The sequence below is a fragment of the Camelus bactrianus genome, chromosome 23 (assembly GCF_048773025.1).
Source record: "Camelus bactrianus isolate YW-2024 breed Bactrian camel chromosome 23, ASM4877302v1, whole genome shotgun sequence".
Taxonomy (NCBI): domain Eukaryota; kingdom Metazoa; phylum Chordata; class Mammalia; order Artiodactyla; family Camelidae; genus Camelus; species Camelus bactrianus.
Genome location: NC_133561.1, coordinates 19,417,047 through 19,441,515, shown reverse-complemented (window position 1 = coordinate 19,441,515; position 24,469 = coordinate 19,417,047). Strand labels below are relative to the sequence as shown.

The 24,469-nt window shown below is 34.9% G+C and overlaps 1 protein-coding gene across 3 annotated transcripts in view; it reads left to right on the top strand.

Annotated features, from left to right (window-relative positions):
- DRC8 (dynein regulatory complex subunit 8) overlaps positions 1-24,469 on the top strand; it is a 67,390-nt gene that overhangs the window by 9,464 nt on the left and 33,457 nt on the right. For 2 of the 3 annotated variants that reach the window (XM_045509456.2, XM_010973556.3), the window contains exon 2: positions 4,898-4,982. In XM_045509456.2, the coding sequence (XP_045365412.1) occupies positions 4,898-4,982 (85 nt within the window). Of the gene's footprint in view, positions 1-4,897; positions 4,983-7,832; positions 8,107-24,469 lie in introns of those variants that run through there. The other variant, XM_074351723.1, reaches the window with a different exon arrangement.

Here is a 24,469-nt window from a genome sequence, read left to right as displayed (position 1 = left end):
TCATGGATATTGAGGGACCACTTTTTTCAATTTCTGATCAGATTTTTAAGTATAAGCTTCTCAATTTTTGATAGTTTATTACCAATGAGAAATTTTGTTTATGTAAAAATGTAAAACATTTTCCTCAACCTTTAAAAAATTTAAAAATAGTTGAAGTTATATTAAAACTCATCCTTTTTTATTGAAGTATAGTTGATTTAAAATGTTATGTTAGTTTCAGGTGTACAACATAGTGATTCAATATATTTATAGATTATACTCTGTTTTAAGGTATTATAAAATAATGGCTAAATTTCCCTGTGCTTGTTACTAATTTATATTATACATAGTAGTTTGTATCTTTCAATCCTATTCCCCTATCTCAACTCTCCTTCCTTCCATCTCCCCACTGGTAAGCACTAGTTTGTTCTCTGTATCTGTGAGTCTGTTTCTGTCAAAAACTCATCCTTTAATTGACAAATATAACTTAGAAAATTTTGTGATATAAGTGTTTTTTAACCCAATTGAACTTTCTCATATGAGTTATTTTAAAATAATGGTGAAGATTTAATTTATATAATATGTATGTGTTATTAGAGCCATGCAGCAAGCTTGGCTGCTACTAAAAGGGCATAGCTGCAGAGGAACAGCATTAGCCAATATATGCGAAGGTAAAAATTTGGGGCTGTTTCTTAGAGCCATAAGCCCCCTCAATCCCAGCTGGTCACACGCTGAGTTGCATACTATATTCTTTGGGCACAGAACATGAAACTACTCCAGTAGCTCCATGGGTTCCTTGTCCATGGTGAGCAGTGGTGCATTTGATATCTGACTTCTGAAATAGGAGTCCATGTAGTAGATCACATTTATGGTGACATGGAGCAGTGGGTGCATGATAGCATTTCTTGTGCTTGCCGCCTGTGCAGGCCAAGGAACATGCCATCAGATCCAGATCCTGTAGTGCTTTGAGCCTCCTTTTAGGAGCCCTGGAATAGATGCTTTCAGCTGCCTAACCTGAATCTGGCCACACTGAGAGATGGGAGGATCAGTATTTTTAGATGCTCCTGTAATCTATTTACATCATACGTGTGTCCAGTACATGAGGATGCCTGAGTTAGGGAAGTTCCAAATCTCAACTAAAGCATTATTTATTCCTGATGGATGATAACTGGAAAAAGGAGATTCCATGATCAAGTAAATTTGGAAAAAGCTGCATTAAAGGTAGTAAGTTTCTTTACTGTAGAACATCCCAAAGACTTTAATATACTGATATACATTTATAAATCCCCAAGAGAACATAATATTCAGAGTTCCTAGACATTTTTGATCATTGAAGCCTTTTATTGAGAAGCACCTTGAGCAATGAGTGTGAAACAGAACACATTTTAGAAAATTTAGGAAATATTGTTAAAAGGTTGTTAAAAGTTAGTAACTGTTGTTAATGTAAAAACAGAGCCATAGGAGTGGAAGAATACTGTCTTACATTTATTTGTAACACCTGTTTCAGAACACAGGTCAGCATTATATTTACTGGTGAAAGACTAAAATATTCTAATCTATTAAATAATAATGCTTTTAAAAAGCAAAGATTTTGATTATCATTTTATGCATTAAAGTTGTTCTGGTAGTTCTGCCCAGTGTCTTAAGTTGAAGGAAAAATGAGAATTATACATTTTGGAAACAAGAGACCAAATGTATTATCAGAAAATATAAAATAATCAACTGAAAAGAGATGATAAAAATAAAAAGTTTCTGGAAATATATGTATTTAAGATCAATAGCATATTTTAAGAAATCAATATTTACCTCAACTTCCAGAAATTCTAAGATCTACAAAAAGATTCCTTCACAATAGAATACTAAGGCATAATCTTCTTGGAGAATTGTGTGTGACCTATATGAGGAAAACCATAATATGTAACATTTAATTTAGAGATATAAAAAGGGCTATATATCTGATATAATGTCTTAGATGTGAAAACTATTTTTGAAATGTTAATTCTTTTAGTGTATAGCTTCACTGCAATAGCAGTAAAACTCTTAATGGTGTTTAACTTAGAATTTCTAAATTTTATTTGGATTTCTGAATTTCATTTGAAAGAATACATTGGTGAGAATATTAATAAAAATTGGTGAGAATATTAATAAACATTCCTAAAAAGAAGATCAGTAATAGTGGTAATAAATAAAATAAGATGGTAATAACTTACGACTAGAAATGCAATTCAGAAAGGAATTGATGGGATAGACAATTGATAGAAATAGCCTCCATCACATAAAAGACTATAACACATCATAAAAGAGGAGGAAAGAACTCAAGTGCTTAATAAATTAGGAATTATAGAATAAGATTAGAAATTAACCTTTCACTTTGAATCATGCGAAAATAAGTTTCAGATGGATTAAAGAGTAAATATATTTTTAGATTATAGAAAAAAATAGAATTGAGTATTCACCAAATCTGTACAAAAAGGCTGATACTCTCCCTCCTTTCGTCCTTTCAAAGGATATGTTTCTAAACTTCAAAGGATAAGAAGAAATCTTAACAGATGTGACTACCTAAAAATAAGTGCTAATATACTTTATCAGTTGGGAGTTTGGGATTGGCTGATACAAATGTACAGAATAGATAAACAACAAGGTCCTACTGTATAGCACAGGGAACTATATTCAGTGGCTTGTATAACCTATAATAAAAAAGAATATGAGAAAGAATATGTGTATATATATATATACATTCAGTTATATTCAGTTATATATACATATATCACTGACTCACTATGCCTTACACCAGAAACTAATACATTATAAATTTAAAAAATCAAAAAAAAAAGGAAAAAATAATAAAATAAAATACCTTGTCAAGAAAATAATGTAATTTAAAAATAATCTTAAATTTAAAAAAGCATTTATCAGTTTTGTGCAGTGGCAGTGTTATATCAGTGAGATTTTCCCAAGGTGCTTTTGGGACTAATAAGAACCTTCCCAATACCCAGCACATTTCAGCTGCATTCAACTTATTGTGTGTCAGTGAGACAGTAAGACAAATGCACAAAGATGAGTTAGGCAGGATGGTTCACTGGAGAATTATTGTAACAGTGAAAAATTGGAAACTACCTAAATTAGGAGGTTGGTTTAATAAATTATGGTAAAGTTCTATAGTGGAATATCAAGCAGTCACTAAAAATGATAATATAGTAAACATTTTTTGAGACTGAAAGATATTCACAATTTACTGTTGAGTGAACAACTAGATTAGAGGACAACATTAAGAGTAGTTAACTGCATGGTAGGATTTGAAGTGATTTTTACTTAGTCTAAACTTCTTACATTTTTTTCTTCAGTAATCATGTGTGATTTTGATGATCATAAAGGAGATGGAACAGTTTTCATTTTAGGAAAAGAAATGCAAACAACTGACCAGGAAAATTATTTTCTGTAATTAAGACATAGGGTTAAGTCTTTACGGTTTAAAGAGCTCATACAAATTGTTAAGAAAAAATGGAAGATCCCTGTAGGGATAAGCAGAGACCATGAATAGACAATTCGTAACACGGAAAATAAAGGTGGTAAACAAGCACTAAGAATCACTATTCAGACTCACCTATTAACAAGAAATGTAAATTTAAGTAATGAGATAACATTGTTTATTAAATTAGTAGAAGTTTGCTGCCATGTTATTTATTATAATAAAGAAAAATTAGTAAGATCAATAAATTGTTACATACCTTTGGTACTGTTAAAAATTGAAGGTTATATAGATTATGTTGCAACCTGGAAAAATAGAATATTTGAATGAAGTAGTTAGGAGTTACAATTTTTAAACTATGAGTACTAGCAATTATTTAGGTGGGGTAAAGGATGCAGGAGAGCAGGATCCCTTAAGTGAGAAAGATCTGGGTTCAGTCCGCCTCTGCCACTTAGTCTGTGATCTTGGGCCATTTGCTTAATCTCTCCCAGCTTCGATGTCTTTTTTTCCAAAAATGAGATACCCTTTCTGGTTGTAAGTGTAGGTGAGCACATGCCACAGAACTTGGTACATAGCATTCATCCAGTACATTTTTGTTGAATGAATAGTAGTTATTAAATGCTATATATAAAAGGTTGTGTAGGAAGGAAGGAAAATATAGCAAAATGATTAGTAGTTATGTTAGGGTAAGAGGAATATGAGTGATTAAAAATTTTCCTGCTTTCTACAGTTTCTACCATTATATTTATAATTAATTATCTAAACTGATGCTTAATCTCTCCCTTTCCAGTTTTTCTAGAAAAACTATCTGTTTTTCAAATAGTAAGTACAATATTATCTCACGTAGAATATTGCAATAGCCTCCTAAACTGGTCTCTTTGTATTCTTAACATTATAGCCAAAGTCAATAGAAGCCAGACCATGTCATTTCACTGCTTAGAACCCTCCAGTGGTTCTCATTGAAAGTATAAGACACCATTTTTAAAGTAGCCTTCAGACCCTTTATACAATCTGTCCCCCACCCCCAAACTCACACTCTACCACTGAGCTATACCCTCCCTCCTCTAGAGGAAGTGAAGCATGCTAAGTGATACATTAAGAATATTAGGAAGGCGTGGGGAGGGTATAGCTCAGTGGTAGAGTGTGTGCTTAGCATGCATGAAGTCCTGGGTTCAATCCCCAGTACCTCTGTTAAATCAATCAATCAATCAATCAATCAATCAAATTACCTCCCTGCTATTAAAAAAAAGGGTATTAGGAAGAAACTCTGCATGTTCTTCCTTATTAAGAATTTCTACCTGTAACATACAATATTGTACATCAACTATACTTCAATTTAAAAAAATTATATTGTAAAATAAATAAATTTAAAAAAAGAATTTCTGGTTATTGACATTTTTGTTTTGAATTTTAAATTAAAATAATTTTTATTTTCTTTTTCTTTTGCAGAAATAGCAGTAGCAGAATTGCACAAAAAAATCAAAGAAGCTTTTGAAGTGTTTGACCAAGAGTCAAATAATACAGTGGATGTTAGGTTTGGAAATGTTTTCTTCTAATTCTAAATTGCTGATTCAACTCATAAAGTAGAAAATGGTTCATTTCTCCTCTTTTTACATTCCTTGGATTTATTATGCTATTTAATTTATTTTCCTGTGCCCTGTAAAAGGTCTTTTCTCACTGTTGCTTCAGATCTGTTTCTTATTCTTCGTAATCTGGTGGAAAGAATATATACCACATCGCATATTCTAACCTATAGACTAAATTCTGTGAATGAGATGAGCTCTACTGTAGCTTTAGTGCTAGACACATGGTTGGCACTCAGTAGATATGTGTTGACTGAATGAATAGAATTTGCTTTTAAAATACATAGGTATGCATTATCAAGCCATGAATGGGATATTACAAAAAAGGATGAATAATGTTTAAACAATGATACACTTCCCAAGTAAAATAACAAGAACCAAAACAAAAGAACATAGAAAGATGAGGAAAAGACATAAATACTGGTAGATCTAGAATGGAAGACTGGAGACAAAGAATAGTTTGAGAGAAAAAGAGGCAAAAGGTAGAGGAGATTATTCATGAGTATAATAGAAGTTGTAGAATCAGTGAAACCATTCTTCCAGGAGGCCATGCTGAATGAGGAATATTTGATAGGATCACAATCTCAAGACTTAGAACATAGTACAGAGGCCCAAGAAGCAGTGGGAAGTTATTTTTAAATGGTACTGGCAAGAACTTTTATAAACCAGTGCCACCACTTCCAGACTATTCAAGGGACTAAGTGCTTTAAATTTGAGCTAAACTGAATGAACAATGCGAGATTTCATGTATGGCAAATTCTAACTATAGTCGTCCCTCAATATCCACAAGGGATTGGTTCCAGGACTCGCCCTTCTACTCCCATCCATTTCTCCCCCATACCCTACCCTCTGAGGATTTCAAAATCTACAGATGTTCAAATCCCTTATATAAAATGGCATGATATTTGTATATAATGTACACACCTCCTCTTGTGTACTTTAAATCATCTCTAGATTACTTATAATACCTAATACAGTGTAAATGCTATATAAATAGTTGTAAATATAGTGTAAATGTTATGTACATAGTTGCCTGTGGCATGTGGCAAATTCAAGTTTTGCTTTTGGAACTTTCTGGAATTTTTTTCCCCTAATATTTTAGATCCATGGATGGTTGAATCTTCAAATGCGGAACCCATGGATATACTGTTCATGTATTCCTTAGTCTCTCACACCTGAAGGTACAAGGTGTGATTGCAGGAAAGGAAAGTAATAAGTGCAGTCAGTTTCATTACTTTATGGTAACACCTTACAGAGTTTCTTTTGGTGCCTCGACTATGTTTATGGGCTTTACTGAAGTGGGTGAGGTAGAGAGTGGAGTTAAGTTCCAGCACTGCAACTGTAGTCAGCCTTGTAGGAGCCTTGACGCAGCCATTGTCAAGGAAGCATGAGGGTAACTGCAGGCTGAGCACTGCATAGCTCCGAGTGGCGCTGGTCACACTGCATGCAGTGCGAATGATACTTCATGGAGCAGCTTAGCCTTAGTGTGAGTGTCCCAGCAGGAAAATGATCGGGTGGGATGGTGGTGGTGATAGGGTTTGAGATGCGGTGGGGAGCTTGCAGCTCTTGCCTGCGATTTGAATGACTCAACGTGTGAATGGCACATGCTGTTACTACAGACTTTTCACTGGGGAAGGGGAGAGAGGTATTGTTAAAGAAGTCAGGGAAAGTGGAAGAAAGACCAGGATAGCTTTATGAAAGAGAAGGGGAACAGAGAAGAGAAACCAGCATTTACTCAAGACTTGCTGTCTCATGTCTGCATGTAGTTGGGTGCTAGGGGCTTCATGTACATTACCTCGTTTCCGTCTTTTTACTCGCGTGGTAAAGGTTGGCATCTCCAGGTTTTGGAGACTAGGGGAAGATAAATAGTTTGCTCAAGGTCACGTCAGCGTTTTTCTAGTTCAGAGTCTTTTGCTGTGGTGTATTTTCTCCCTCCCTCTTGCCTCCCCTCCAACCCACCTCTCATGGGCTTCATGGGCTCATCTCCTGCTTTTAGGCTTCCTGAAAGTAGCTGTGAAAAGAAAATCTGCCAAATTCCTTACAGCAGTGATGTCAGGCCTTTTTTAGTAAAAGGGCCAATTCAGGGAAAATAAACATATTTATAGGATGCATCTTTTTCCCATTCAGAATTAAAATAATTGTACTGATGCCCTGAGGAAAACTGTGTGTTCTTACAACTTAATATGTCTACTTTATAAGATAAAGAAAGTTACTCAGAAATTAATGCTGAAATATTAATGCTTAGCATATTTGAGTGGTAGCAACATGGTTGAATGCAGTTTCTAATCTTTATTCCTTCAGCTAATTTGTATAGCACTTTAAAGTTTGTAATGAGTGTTCTCATGCTGCTAGTATCATTACTATCCGTTCTTTATAAATCAGAAATTAAGGACAAAGAAGCAAAATGACTTCCCCAAGATCTAATAATGGACTAGCAGCAGCGTTGGGACTCAAATTAGTTCCTTCTGTTTGGGCAGCTGTGCCGCAGCCCTAGAAGAGGCTGGGAATGCAGTGCTGAGTAAGGTCTGGTCCTGCCTTCCCAGCCTCAGCACGCTATATGTAAAAACGATTCATCTAGCTAGGATTTATTTTGGCATGTGATTAAAAGTGAAAGTCTAAATAGACTTCTAATAAAAATTACTAAACAGCTTATTTTTTTCTTGAATTATTAGGTTTACTTTATGATATACTGCATTTTCTGTAATTGGGTCTAATTTGGGCTATGTATTCTGATCTATTGCTTTACCTTTCAATCTTATACTGGGACAATCCTGTATTAACTGCTATCAATTTATAGTATGCTTTTCTCTTTGTTAGAACTAGTCTCTTTATTAGTCTTCTTTTTGACTATTTTAATTAAGAATTGAAGGCAGTATTCTGTGTAAAGGTTGAGTGGTGTAAAGAAGATCTGAATGAGTGAGAGTTCCAGACAGATCTAAGAGCTCGGTTTGGAAGAGAGAGCTGTTCCTTGAGAGGCTTCCAGGGCATTTGGCTGTTCCTGCCCTAATGTGCCTTATCCCTCAGTGGAGCTATGATGCCATATTCCTTGAAGGGCAGCCGATCACGCCCTCAGAGGTGAGCTTTTGTGGTGGCTACTCCCCACCCCCATCCCCTTACCTCTGCTTTGCATGAATTGGAAGATTTAATTTGAAATTTTATCACATTAGCCGGAGTGAAGGTCTGGTACTGTGACTGCCAGGCAGCCAGTGGGGTTTTCATCACTGTGTAAAACATTATGAAATGGGCCCCTGCTGCTTTCCTCCTGGCTCTGAGGGGCAATCCTGCGGTCTGGAATCAGACTTTCTGGGTTCATTCCTAGCTTTGTGACCATAATTTATATATTCTCTCTATGCCTCAATTTTTACATTTGCTGCATAGGATTGGTGTTAGTAAGTAGTTCTTAAAAATTTTTGGAGACTTGTGTGCATCTCCAGGACCCTTTTAGGGGCCTGTGAAATCAAAACTCTTTTCATAATAAATCTAAGACAGTGTGTGCTATTTTCATTCTCATTTTTCACAAAGTTTTTCAAAAGCTACATAATGTGTGATATTGCAACAGATTGAATGCAAAACCAGATATGAGAATCCAGCAGTCTTCTGTTAAGCCAGACATTAAAGAGATTTGCAAACATGTAAAACAGTGTCATTCTTATAATTAAATTTATTTTTTGTTTTGGAAAATATAGTTATTTTTCATAAAAATTATATTATTTACATAAACATATAGTGGGTTTATTATGTCTAAATAATAAACAACGTTTTAAAATTTGAGGTTCAATTTCTAATATGGTAAATATAGATTAATATAACTCAGATAAACAAAAGTTCTTTATGGGTCTGAATAATTTTTAAGAGTGTAAAAGGGATTCTGAGACCAAAAAGTTTGAGAACCACTATTATCAGTGGACATTTTTAAAGCTCTTAAAACAATATTAACTCAAATTTAAGCTTAGAACAATATTCGTTAGGATTATTATTCTACTTTATATTCTTGAAGTAAGACTTGCTTTTCCTCTATTTAATCTGGATTAGCAATATTATATTGTACTTGTAAGAACTTTTTATTTGTATCTATATGTTCTGTTTGATCTTTTAAGTTCTGAAGCACTTCATTTTCTTTTTCATTTTCCTTGTCAAATAGTTTTTGAAAGTTGCGTCTTGGAAAACATCGAGGCAGGTTTTCAGTATCATTAAGGACATTTTTATTTTGCCACATACAAAATGTAGAACATTTTTACTTACATACATTTTCCTGCTCTTTGTTCAGATTTCAGTCAATAAGAGTGAAAATTATATTTTTGAATAGATAATATATACACATGGGATAAAATTCTAAAGGTACAAAGAATATATAGTGATAGGTAAATCTCTTCAACTGGCTCTCCAGTTCCCTTTCTAAAGGCAAGATTTGTTATAAATTTCTCTAATTCTTCCAGAGATGGTCCATGCAAATACAAGTAAGTGTGTGTGTGTGTGTTTTTATTGTGGTAAGTAAACACTTTAACCACTTTAAAATACATAGTTCAGAAGCACTAGTTACATTTACATTACTGCCGACCATCTCCGGAACTTCATCTTCCCAAACTGAATCTCTGTACCCTTTAAACAATAACTCCCCGATCTCCCCTCTCCCCAGCTCCTGGCAACCACTCTTCTACTTTCTGTCTCTTCTGTATGAGTTTGACTACACTAGGTTCCTCATGTAAGTGGAATCATATAATATTTGTCTTTTTGTGTCTGGCTTATTTCATTTAGTCTAATGTCTTCACAATTCATCCATGTTGCAGCATATGTCAGAATGCTAGTCCTTAAGGCTGAATAATGTTTCACTGTGTGTATATAGCACATTTTGTTTATCCATCCATCTGTCCATGGACATTTGAGTTGTTTCTACCTTTTGCCTGTTTGAATAGTGTTGCCATGAACATTGATGTACCACTGCCTTTTCAAGTCCCTGCTTTTAATTCTTTTGGTTGTATAACCAGAAATAGGATTGAGATCATGTCGTAATTCTATTTTTAATTTTTTGAGAAACCACCGTACTATTTTCCATTGTGGCTGTACCATTTTACATTCTTACCAGCAAAATGCAAGGTTCCAGTTTTCCACAACCTTGCTAACACTTATTTTATTTTTTTTAAATAACTATCCCAGTAGGTATAAAAAGGAATCTTGTGATTTTGATTTGCATTTCTCTAATGATTAGTGATGTTGAGCATATTTTCATATACTTAATGGCCATTTGTACATCTTCTTTGGAGAAATGTCTATTCAAGTCCTTTTCCCATTTTTAAATTGGATTGTTTGGTTGTTATTGTTGTTGTTTTTGATGTTGAATTGCAGGATGTATGTGTACTTTTGCCATAACTGGTGAGATAGCATATGAACCATTATGCACTTTGCTTTTTTTTTTTTACTTATAAATGTATCTTGGTGATTATTCTCTATTAGTATATAAGGAGCTTCCTCATTTCATTGTATGGATAAACCATGATATATTGAATTAACCTCCCATTGGTGGATATTTAGGTTGTCTCTAGGCTTTTGCTATAATAGTCCATGTTGCAGAGAATATTTGAGTATGCATGTCATTTTGCAAAATTGAGTCTTTTTCTCTGGGATACATTCTTGGAAATATGTCAAAGTGCATGAATATTTTTGGTAGGTGTTAACAATATATTCTCTCATGTCATTATGAGTGTTCCTGTTCCCTCACTCCCTCTTAAACCAAGTTTAATTATCAAACTTTAGGACTTTTGGCGAATGTGATATGTGAAAATTAGAAACTCAGAGTTAATTTTCATTTCCCTAATGTTGGACATCTTGTGGTATGTCTAAAGACAATTTGTGTATCCTTTTGTTCAAACTGGCAGTTAATGACTTTTCCCCATTTTTTCCATTGAGTTATTTATCTTTTTGAATCTTAAAGATCTTAGCCTCAGTCTGTGAAATGTATGCCAAATGTTTTCTGACTATTTTTACTTTCTGACATTCTGAAATTTAAAAAAATCAATCAAATGACACAGCTTTTGAGTATGGATTTCACTTTGGAAAGCAAACTAGAGTCATTAGAGTAGCTTTAATAGAGTAAATTTAAATTACCCTGAATAAAGCTAGTTTGGTAACAAAATAACACACACCCTGCAAGGAATGCCTCTGAAATAAGGAAGCTAATTTTGCTATGTAGCTGATAAATTTAATTTGAAAGTAACTCTAATCTTATTCATAAACATACCTAGTTTTTTTGTAATCTCTGTTCTTTCATCTTTGATTCTAACAATGAAAGTACACTAGAAGTCGGTGGAGTCAGTTGCTGGCTCTATCAGTGATTTTTTTTTTTTTTTCTTAATAGGCCACCTCATTTTTCTTATTTATAAAACTTAAATAATAATACCTGTACCACTTAAGCCACAAGAGTATTAAGAGTATCAAATGAAAAAAATGAATGAATTTTGAAAAGTATATAAGGTTAGATCTTTATATATTTTTAAATACTCCATTGTTATCAATTCCTGAACAGACTGATACTCAAGAATTTGGTGAGCTAAGATGGCCCAGGGGTCAATCCTGGTATAAAAGTGCTAGTCTTTCCCTGTTCTTCAGCCACATCCATCTGTGCCATTCCTAAGCTTCAGTGCCTTTGCAGAGTGGCCTTATTATTAGTATTTTAGACTATTCTGTGTTTACTTTATATCTGCCTCATCTATAAGGGACATTTCCTGTTGTTTTCTTAGTCTTTAGGCATACTTTGTGCAGTCCAGCACCCCCAGGTATCCTCCTGCTAATGTGGCAGGTCTCTTTTTCACTGCTTCCGTCTGAACTCAGCGTGAGTCTCTGGGGCACATAACAGCCTATGTTCATCTGTTTTATTGATAAGGAGACCTAAGTTTCTCAAGCAGTTGGCAAGAACCTTGAGTGTATTAGGTCTTGTCTAAAATTCAGTAAGAAGTAGGTAGTAAGAACTTTTTTGTAACGGATTAGAAATAACTCTTCCTAAAGGGCTATATAGTATACTACTATACTAGCAGTATAAACACTCTTCTACTTCTTCACATTTAATGCTGTTTTTAAAGAGAAGTTAATACAACATTTCACACTCCATTTTTATCAGATAGTAAAAAGTGTGAGCATTGTGGAGAAATTGCATAGACAGTCTCCCCAAACGATTATTATCCAAGAAAGCTTGAGGCCACTCAAAGAATTTTTGAGAAACTGGGCCTGCGTTTGTGGAATGGAAAAGTATATTATAAAAGAGGGATGGGATTGTTGGCCCTACAGACCCCTTGATAGGGACTGAATTATAAAACCTAGGGTTTACTCATACAGTGATAGTTCACACATATGAATGAAATAATTGATAGACTAAGACTATGTCTGTAACTTGGATAAATTTCAAAAATAATGCTGAGTTTAAAATATTACATAAGAAAGTAAACATTATGATACCACATATGTAAATTTTAAACACACAGAGTGACACTGTATTTTTTATGAAGACAAAGACATGTGTGGGAATGATAAATATCCTCAGGATAGCAGTTGCATCTCTGAAGATGGAGGAAGAAAGGATGGACAGTGGGATTTAGCTGTTTTTACAATGTTTTATAGTTGGGGAACAAAATCTGAAGCAAATGTTACAAAATACTAACTTCTGTTACATCTTGGTATTAGATATATGGCTGTGTATAATTTTTTTTTTCTGTCCTATTCTCTGAAATAGTTCACAATTACACATAAAAATAAGTATTTTTGAAGACTGGTTTATACTTTTTTATTTTACTATCTCACTTTCAAGTTTCTTTGTAAAAAAAATGGTTGGCTTGTAATGACCTCTTGATGAAACGTGATTAAAGAATCACTTAAAGAAAATTTTAAAAAATTATTCCAAATCCTACCTCCTGAAATAATAATTGTTATTGTCGGATAATTATCATTTTAGGCCTCTTTTTGTCCATGTGTAATAGGATAAATGGATAGGAGGGTGGGAAGTTAATAAGAAAGAAGAAATGAAAGGGAAGGAAGGAAAAAGAAAGAAATTATGGAAGAAAAAAAAATCTAGAATATAATCTCTACAAGGGCAGGGATTTCTGTGTGTTTTATTTACGTCAGTACCTAAAACTATACTTGGCACATAGTAGACAACCAATACATACTTACTAAAGGTATAAAAGAAGAGGACTATACCTATAAAAATAAGATCACAGTAATAATACTTTTAACAAATATAAGTATTAACTTAATTTTAATTGAATGTAACACAAGAAAAAAATTAATTTAAATTGAAGAAATTGTGGGATCTCAAATGTTTGTTGGCCATGAGAGACATTATTTATTTTAAATTCAGAAAAGATAACAAGAAAAAGATTAAGGTTGTAGTCATTGTGCCTGTTTTTTAAACAACTGCCCAATTCAGATGTAATAGTATCAGTCGAATTCCTGCTGTAAAAGATGAGAATGTTAGCACTTTAAAAATTCCTTCCACTTTTTACAACTCTCTCAACCCCGCCCAGTTTATCTTGGGTATATTATTTTTGCACTGACAAGGTAGAATATTCATACTTTGTTGAGTGTTCATGCAGTCTTTTAGTATGTTTTTTCTGTGTTTGAATGAAATTACTGCTAACCACCATTTCCCCCTCCATCCTGGAATTCCTTATTGATTTATTTCTGTTGTCTAGACTCTACTGTCAACTTTTTTTCCAAAAATACTCATGGATATTCTCCCCTGAGTTCTTTTGTCTTTAAAATGTTTGTTTACACTTGAATACTTTGTACTTGAATGATATTTTATAAATGTATATCATTATTTTTAATGGCTACAAGGCATTCCATTGTGTGACTGCACCATAATTTGACATATCTTCTAATTTTGGAAATTTGAGTTATTTGTAATTTGATGTTACCATTGCCTCAGGGCTAGAATTATTCACGTGGAATTGTTCAGAGACTTTATCCCTTTCCTAGAATGCCAAAAAATAAATCCTGTAAGCCCAAGTTCTTTTCTACCTTTTCCTGAAGAGGAAGACTTTTGTTATTGGGAGATAGGGTATCTCAATCTACATAATTAATTCTGGCAGTAGGACAGTGGGGGAGATAAGAAACTGCTATGGTCTGAATGTTTGTGTACCCCCCAATTTTACATATTGAAACCCTAACCCCCAATGTGATGGTATTTGGACGTGGGGCCTTGGGAGGTGATTAGGTCATGAGGGTGGGGCCCTCTTGATTGTGATCAGAGCCCTTATGAAAATGAGACTGGAGAGCTGTCTCATCCCTTCCACCATGTGGGGTTACAGCAAAAAGATGGCTCTCTAGGGGGCAGGTTCTCACCAGACACCAAATCTGCCTGTGCCACGATCTTGAACTTCCTAACCTTCAACTGTGAGAAATAAATATATGTTGTTTTTAAGCACTCAGTTTGTGGTATTTTGTTATAGCAGCCTGAACAAAGACAGAAACTCACTCTGAAATTGGAAGAAAAGCTTGATGAAGATATTAAAGGGGAAACTAAGATTTGAGAGAGAGTACTGGATCTTAAACAGTTACAGGATATGAGGAAAATAATCAGGAAAGGCAATTAAATTTTTTAGAAAATACTTTTGAATAGATGATATATTCACATGGTTAAAAAATTCAAAGACAACAAAATACAGAGAAGAGTCCCTCTAAGCCCTTTCCACCAGCCATTCAAAACCCCTCCAAAATATTAGCAACTAAATTAGTACTAGTTTCTAGGGATCATTCCAGAAATACGCTATGAATGTACAAAGAAATGCATGCATGTTATTTTCCTACCCCTCCCCGCCTTTTTTTAAACTCAAATGATTACATACTTTCATAGTGTAATACTGTTCTCATGGGATGAGATGAAAACTGTGATGAAGTTCATTTTTATGGCTTCTTGGTAGCCTTCAGGAGTTTGGAATGCATGTAGTTCTCCAGGTGATCTTAGGCTAAGTCCATAAATGTGTTGGTTTTAATGTATTGGATGGTATCACAAAGGGTGTGGGGCCCTAGGTATCCCAGTAAACTGTGTCTCAGTCTTTATAGATGGAAGTTGATTAGTAGGATGGCATTGTGACAGAAAAATAACACTGGGGTTCAGGCTACCCTCTTCACTTAATTGCCTGTTTTGATGAAGACCTTTCTATTTGATATCTTTGGAGGTCAAGTTTGCTTGACTCTGGATTGTAGGTACCTTTCTGTTGTACTTATTGTACTGTCTAGATCAGGTCCAAATTTTGCTGTTATGTCTGCAAAAAGTAGGAGCAAGAGGCTCTCTGAGTATTGGTGGTCTCAGGGAGTGTACTTCCTGGGGCCTCTGGGCATATAATTCCTGTGGCCTCTGAGTGTGTACCCGCTGTGGCTTCCAAGTTCGTACTCCTGTAGCCTCAACCTGTTCTCCTTAACATAGGAAATAAAACATTGGATTCATATGAAAACTATCAGCATTATTAAACATGGAAGACTCAGTGCAAATGCATAACAGAATATTTCATGGCAGTATCTTCATTAGTTTTAAAAGTTAAGAGGGGACACTAATCCAAGAAGCATTACCATGTACTCAGATGGCCACAGGCATGTTTGGAAATCTGGCTCCCTCTCTTCAAATCTGCTGGTTGCAATCTTTCAGGTTGCATGGGACCAAATAATCTTTAAGTTTTCTCAGTTAATGCAAGTATATTGTAAGGATGTATTTGGAAATTAGTGATATAAGGAGTAGTTATTTCTAATATAAGGAATAAGCAAAAAACTTGCTGCAGTGACATTCAAGCCTCTTAGCGCACTGAACAGCACTTGTTGCCGTTAAGGGGATACAGGGCTCTGTATTTCAGCCATCACTCTGTGACTCCACTTCAACTCTAGCAGTCTAACATGCTGGTGATTTTACTCTTACATTTCTATTCCCTCTCTTCCAGATTCTTCTTCCTATTGACTTGCTAGTGACTGATTTAACCTCCAGTGTGTGTCCCCTATCCATTTGCTTCTACTTACTTATGGCTTCTGATGACTTATGATTCTGCTTACTGCTTTCCCTCTGTGTTATCCCTCTTCCATCTCATCTGCATCCCTCTATGTCTTCCTTTAAAACTCCCAAGGAAGAGAAAAGTCTGCTTTGGTTATTTGTCAATATTGAGTAGAGAGTGCTCTTCTTGAGCAGAGCTCTTATGATAGAGAAGATAGGCCTCTCTTTTGCAGGCCTATAGAGAGAGATTGTTTTTTGGTTGAGTAGCCATCTCTGGTTAAAGTAGCTACGCTTGGCGAGGCGGATCAATTTGTACAAAGCATAATAATCGATACATTAAGAAACTCTCAGAAGTACTGGATTTGTCAATTACCTTACCGCCTATCTGGTATGGTTACCCCTAAATCCTGATCAGGTTGTATAAGCCTAATATTAGGCCATTCCAACCCAGTTTCTAAGCCAGTTGGAAGGAACCCTGTGATAAACTTACTGGTTTCTTAACAATCCCCATCCCCCTTCCTTGGTAGTGCTCGTGATTCATGTCGTGGTGGTTGACTGGTCGAGGCTGGGTGGTCTAGATGTTTTCCTCTCTTCTCCAGCACACAGCTAACCTGTACTTCCTAGACTGCCTTGCAGATAGAGGGAGGCTGGGAATTATGACTGAGTTTTAGCCAGTGGAGTGTAGATGAAAGTGACATGTGCTTCTAGGCCTGATCCATCAAGACCTCCGTGTGTGATCCTCCAGGCCTTTTTCTCCTTCTAGTTTGATACATGAGGGTGACTTGGATTGCAAGTCACGTATTGAAAATATGGAACCACAAGATGAAAGGAGCTGGGCCCCTGATGATTTTCTTGGAGGAAAGCCACCTAGTGATCAGGAAAACTCATTTTAAATTTAATATAAGACATTAGGTGACAATAGTATTATGCCACTGGATGTTGGAGTTATAACAAGTGACCATTATCCTCACAGATTGTCATTACTGAATTTTCCTCACAGGAACTCAAGGAAGGGTTTGGGGCCCCTAGATATTTTACTAAGCTATGTCCTAGGCTGATGACGTCAAGAAGAGGAGTCATCATTGTTTTGCTGCTCTGATCAAGCATGACATGAAGCACACCTCCCTTTAAGACTTCCTCTGCAAATCACACAGGCTATGGATATCAGATACATTGTTTGAAATTGCCCCAAGTTTAGTTGGAGGGGAGTGAGAAGGGCATTAGGGGTAACTAGTGGCCCCACCTTGTACACAGAGCTAGTAACTTTGTCTTCACCACAGTCAGTTGTAGCAGTGGAATTCAGTGTTCTGTATGTTCTAGATAGAGTGAGTGACAGAAACTTCATCCTTTCATCTATGGAGATAATAAGGCAAGGTGTCTAAATCTGTTCTTCCCCTGGGAGGAGGTGAGAAAGGACTGGTATGGGTTCTATTCAAGTGGCTTGAAAGAGAGAAGATTTGGTTACAGTAGCAGGGTCCCAAGGAGCATGGGAATTCACTGTTTTCATCTGGGAAGGGTTCAGAAACAAGTGTTTAGAGGTGCCACTGTATAATGCAGTAATGAAACCAGTCCAGAAGCCAGGCCGTAAGCACTGTAATTTATACCAGCTTTTGGTTTATTTAAAGGTATGGTGGCCCACCAGCCCCTAACCCATCGTCTTCTTCTGTTTCTTTTTGAATTACTGAGAAGTGACACTCAGATGTCTACTTTTTTCTGAAAACTGCTGAGGCATTTTGTGATAGTTTCCAATCTCCCCCCTGAGAGTCATTTTAAGCTTTCCTTTGCTAACTTAACTCTAAGAATATTTATGTTTTTAACTGAAAGCTTGTATTTCTTGTCTTCTCTAAGTTATAAACTTACTTAAGACAACTTGGTGCCTGCCATATATATTTAATGTTTGGGTTTTGCAATATGTACAACATTGTCTGTATACAGTATCAATAATATTAGCAAAAGGTATATATCTAGCTGTGAGGAGTTATTAGGAAATGAAAGTGTAAAGGAGGGTTGGGACCAGACAGTGAGTGAGTGAGTGCTGCCCGAGGAAGCCTGGATTTGGCTATGTGGGCAATACAAAGCCATAAGCGTAGAGAAGTGGTGAGGCTAGACTTGGGTTTTTAGAAAGGAAACCAGCTGCAGGATGGTGGCTAGGTTGGCATGTGGACTGAAGCAGTGGTTCCTACTGCTGGGTGCACATTAGAATCACCTGGGGAGCTAGAAATCATACCCACACAGAAAATGAGCAAAGACCTGAACAAGGACTTGAAGAACACACTTCAATGGCACAAAGTCTCACAGTAGCAGGTACAGACTAGGGTATGTAGAGCAAGAGGGATTCCCATACTCTGTTCGAGGGGATCTTAATTAGAGCTTGGGAAAAACCCTGGATAACTGTGTCTGTGTGGTGTGGAGCTGCCCACAGGCTCAGATTGTTGGGACCGCAAGCGGAAGAGCAACATAGAGCTGGCAGCGAGAGCTCTCCAACCTAACAGGGCTTAGTACTTTCCTGAGCCCACAGCCCAAAGCCAGGCAGGAAGGAGGATGTCTCCACGGGGCAGGCGGGGATAGCATAGCATAAGTGCTTTAGCCACACCCTCACAAGTAACAATCCCTTTTGATAACTAAGCTTTCCTTGGCATTCACCCTGATGTCGGTATTCTGCTGAGTTTATCCTCTCCCTGAGGCAGTGAACAAGGAATGCTCTAGCCACCTAGGTTGGGGGAAGGGTATAAAGAATTATGGATGCAAAAGTCCCATTATTATTCCAAACTATACCACTACACAGATGTTTTACATGTACAACAAGCAAAAACAGCAACAAAAGTTTCTGCCCAATAAACCCCACCTCCAAATATTCTATCATTGTCCTTTTCTTCATAGCTAAGACTCTTAATAAGGAGTGTGCTTTTTTTTTTTAAACGTAAGGAGTTTGCTTTTATTGATAACCTTCACTTTGTTCATTCTTCAACATGCAATTTGTAATTTGACTACTATCTCCAACCCCATAACCTATCCAGACTGTTTCCTGAGGTCACTAGTTGTCTCTTCCCTTGTTTTCCATGACATCACCTTTTGTTTTCACCCAACATCTCCGACTCTTATCTCTCAGCTCCTTTTTGGGACAACTGTCCCTCTTTGGCTTATTAATAATTACCAGAGTTTCATCTTCATCCCTCTTTTCACTTTGCACCTTTTCCTGGGAAATCTCATTCATACCCAAATTTGGAGCTCAAGCTAGAAAAATTTTAAAGTCTATACACAACTCTTAGGTCAAAGGGGAAATTTGAAGACAATGAAATTGAAAACTCCTAGAAAATAACCGTAATGGAAATGAGATATGAACACAACATTGTAAAATGACTATTACTCAATTAAAAAATGTTAAAAAAAAAATAAAAGCATCAATACAAAAAAAAGAAAGATGAGATATGAAAATGGAAATGACATCAGAATCTGAGATATAATGAAATCAAAACTCATTAAAAGCCTGTATCAAGAAAAATAAAAGCATAAAAATGAATAGAACCTTCAACTCAAAAACCTAGGGGAAAATGGTAAACTGAGAGAAAGCAGAAAGAAGCATTAGAGAAGATAAAAAAAGAATGGGACTGGAAAGCAGGGAAATAGTAGGAACTAATAAATAACATAAAGAGCTGTTTTTTTGTAAAAGGCTAAAAAAGATAAACCTCTGGCAATTTTTTTTTTTTTAAGGAAGGACAAATGCACAAATGACTTGAGGAAAATAACCATCAAAACAGAGGAAATTTTAAAATATAAGAGAGTAGTTTGTACAATTTTATAAGTAAATTTGAAAATCTAGCTGAAGAAAGCAACTTTCTAGTTCAATATAATTTGTCAAAGCTTATCCTAGCCTTGTGTACCTGGATTGGAACACTTAATATTATTGAGATGGCAATACTCCCCAAATTAATCACCACATTCAGTACAATCCCTATCAAAATCCCAGTTGCTCCTTTTTTTTTTTTTTTAAGTAATTGACAGGCTGATCCTAAAATCATGTGGAATTGCAACGGACCAAGAATAGCCAAAAACAATCTTGAAAAAAAAGAACAAAGTTGAACTCAACACTTACTGATTTCAGAATTTACTACAAAGCTATAATAATCAAAACTCTGTGATACTGAAATAATGGCATATGGCTAGACATTGTAGATAAATGGAATAGAGTTGAGAATCTAGAAATAAACCCTTACATTTAGGATCAGCTGATATTCAACAAAGTTGGCAAGTCAATTCAACGGAGAAAGAAAAGTCTTTCCAACAAATGGTGCTGGTACAAGTGATTATCCACATGCAAATGAATGAAGTTGGACTCTACAGCATACCATATACAAAAATTAACTCAAAATAGAGGTAAAAAAAACTAAATGTAAGAGCTAAAAGTATAAAATTTTTGGAAAAAAAACATTGGTGTAAATCTTTGTGACCAAGGATTAGGGCGTCATTTCTTAGATATATGACACCTAAAGCACAAACAACCAAGGGGGAAAAAATTGATAAATTGGACTTCATCAAAATCAAAAGCTTCAATGGACACCATAAAGAAAATAAAAAGACAGCCACAGAATGGGAGAGAATATTTGCAAATCATATATCTGATAAGGGCCCAGCATCCAATATACAGGAAATCTTATAACTCAATAATAAAAATACAAATAACTCATTTAAAAAATGGGAAAGGATTTAAATAGATACTTCTCCAAAGAACACATTTAACAGCTATACACAGGTGAAAATATGCCAAACATCGTTAGTTGTTAGGGAAATGGAAATCATCCCCACAATGAAATACTACTTCAGATCCACCAAGATAATTTTTAAAATGTAAAATAGCAAATGCTGGTGAGGATGTGGAGAAATTAGAACCCTCATACTCTGCTGGTGGGAATCTAAAATGGTACAGCCACTTTAGAAAACAGTTTTGTAGTTCTTCAAAAAGTTAAACATAGAGTTAACATATGACCCAGGAATTTCATTTCTAAGTATATACTCAAGAGAAATGAAAAAAATATGTCCATACAAAAACTTGTATATGAATGTCCAAAGCAGCATTATTCGTAATACCCAAAAAGTAGAAACAGCTCAAATGTCCATCAGCTGATGAATGGATAAACAAATAGAGTATATCCATATATTGGATATTATTCAACCATAAAAAGGGAATGAAGTACTGATTCATGCTACAACATGGAAGAAACTTGAAACCATTATTCTAAGTGAAAGAAGCCAGACAACGAAGGCCATATATGATACTTACATGAAATGTCTGTAATAGGCAGATCCATAGAAACAGATAATAGATTAACGACTTGAAGAGGTAGAGAGGAGAATGCAAAGTGACTGCTAACAGGTATGGGGATACTTTTGGGATGATGAAGATGTTCTAGGATTAGATAGTAGTAATGGCTGCTCGTCATTGTGAATATACTAAAAACCACTAAATTATATACATTAAGAAAAAATCAATTGCCAAAAAGAAAAAGAAAAAAAAAAAACAAATAAAAACCTGATCCCAGTAAAGACAGAAAATCTAAACATACTAATTTCCGTAGAATCAATAGGTAAGTTTTCAAATAACTCTCTCATGAAAAGGCTTCAGTTCAGACAGTTTCATGGGAAAATTCTGTCAAACCTAAAAAAAAAAAAAAAAAAAAAAAAATCCCAATAGGACTTAATCTCTCCTGGAAAATAAGGAAAAAAGGAAAACTTCCAAATTCTCTTTCAGAAGTGAGTATAATGTTGATAAAGATTACATTAAGAAACCCTGCAGAAGAATTTTATTTATGAACATCTATACAAAAATTATAAATAAAATACTAACAACAAAATGCAATAGCACATTAAAGCAAAATGGGATTCATTTCAGGAATGAAACAATAGTTTTATGTTAGGAAATGAATTAATATATTTCATCATATTAGTAGATCTGAGAAGAAATAGCATAGGATCATGTTTATAGACACTTAAGAAGCTTTGACAGAATTCACACATTCATAATTTTAAACATATATTGCAGGAGAGAGAGAAGATATTTATCATAGAAATTAGCTCATGTAATTATGTAGGCCAAGAAGTCCCATGATCTGCCATCTGCAAGCCAGAGAATCAAAAAGTCCATGGTGTAATTCATTCTGAGTCTGAAGGCCTGAGAAATAGGGGAGCTGATGGTGTAAGTCTGAGTCCAAAGGCTCAAGAATCTGGGGGCCAATGGTGTAAATCCTGGTCTGAGTCTGAAGGCCCAAGAATCAGGAGCATGAATGTCCAAGGACAGAAGATGCATGTTTCAGCTCAAGCAAAGAGAACAAATTTGTCCTTCCTCCACTTTTTATTCTCTTCAGTCTCCCAACAGAATGAATGATGTGCACCCAAAACGGCAAGGGCAGTCTTCTTTACCAAGTCTACTAATTCAAGTGCTAGATTCTGGAGACACACTCACAGACACACTCAGAAATAGTTCTACCATCCAACTGGGCATCCCTTAAGCCCAATCAAGTTGACACATAAAATTAACCATCACACTCAATAAAGTAGTCTTGAGAAAATATTTCCTTAACATGAAATATGTGTTGCATATTCAGTTTCTTACTTAAAGAGGAGCACAATCAGCATTTCCGCTAAAGTCAGGAACAAGAAAAGAATATCTGTATTTGTCTTTATTGTTTAGTATTAACTAGAAGCTTTAGCCAACACAATTAGACAAGTAATAACAGAGGCATAAATATTGGGTACAAAATGGTAGAATGTAGAAAAGATAGAAGAAAGGAGAACCATCTCTATTTGCACATATGAAGTCAGAAATATCTAGAAAACAAAAAAATCAATGGAAAAATTATTGCAAAGAAAAAGTTTAATAAGGTTGCAGGAAATAAAGTTAATACACAAAAATCAAAAGCCTTCAATTATACAAATAATGACCAGTTAGGTGATGTAGTGGAAGATAAGACCCACTTACAATAGCAACAAAAAGGCTTACATTTGTAGACATAAATATAACCAAAAAAATACAAATACCACATTAGGAAAACCTGAAAGATACGAAAATAGACTTGAACAAATGGAAAGACATGCCATGTTTTTGAATAGGAAGACTTGAAATCATGAAGACGTCTAGTAATCCTAAATTAACTTGTAAACTTAACACAAACAGTCAAAATATCAACAAATCTTTTCTGGGGCTAGACAAGTGAATTTAATGTTCATATGAAAAAATAAAAATGCTGATTAAGGAGAGTAAGGAGATGAGTTTGACTTTATTTGATACTAAAACATATTACAGGTAAGAGATTAGGAGTTTGGGATTAATAGATACACATATATAAAGCAGATAAACAACAAGGACCTATATATAGCACAGGGAGCTATATTTCAATTTCTTGTAATGGAAAAGAATCTGGAAAAAATACATATGTGTATTATATGTATAACTGAATCTCTTTTGTTGTACATACACATGAAATTAACATTGTAAATCAACTACATTTCAATAAAAAATAAGAATTAAAACCAAAAAATATTATAAATCCTTTACAATTAAATAAAAGAGTATGGCAAAACAGACCAATGAAATAGAACAGAAAATCCAGAAATTGTCCCAAGTGATGTGGAAAGTTAATAAATACATGATATAGATGACATCTCTAGTGAATAGGAAAAGATAAACTCAACAACTGGGTACCCACTTGAAAAAATATAAAATTACATCTGTACTCCAGGTTGTATACCAAGATAAAGTCTATATGCAACAGAAATCTAAGTGTAAAACATAAAATCTTATAAGTATTAAAATACATATGGGTGAATTCATTTATGAACTTGGAATGCAGAAAATGACTCAAAACAAAATCCAGAAGTAAAAGGAGTGACACATTCATCCACATAAATTTTTTCAAGCTAAAAAAATCATTAAAAATCAAAAGATAAATGACAACTGGAGAAAATGTTATATTTTGGCTAATATCCCTAATATGTAAAAGTGGTACCTCTTTAAAAATATCTCATTAACCAGAAATCTCCATTCTTTGCTCATAGGGAAAAAAGGAACTTGGTATGCTATTATTTTAAAATTTAATCTTTTCAGTTTTAAAAAGCATATTATTTTGAAATTAATTTTAGAGTTACAGAAATGCAAAAATAGTATAGAGTGTTCCTGTGTATCCCTCAACCAGCTTCTCCTAATGGTCACATCTTATATAACCATAGTACAATGATCAGAATCAAGAAATTAACATTTATTTAAAACCATGAACTAAACTGTAGATCTGACTGATTTTCACTGGGTTTTCCACTTATCTCCCTTCTCTGTTCCAGGATCTAGTGCAGAATCAATCCTGTGTTACATTTAGTTACAGTATCTTTAAGTCCTCCAATCTGTGTTAGTTCCTCAATCTTTCTGTCTTTCATGACCTTGATACTTGCGAAAAGCCCAGCTCAGTGATTTTGTAGAACGTCCCT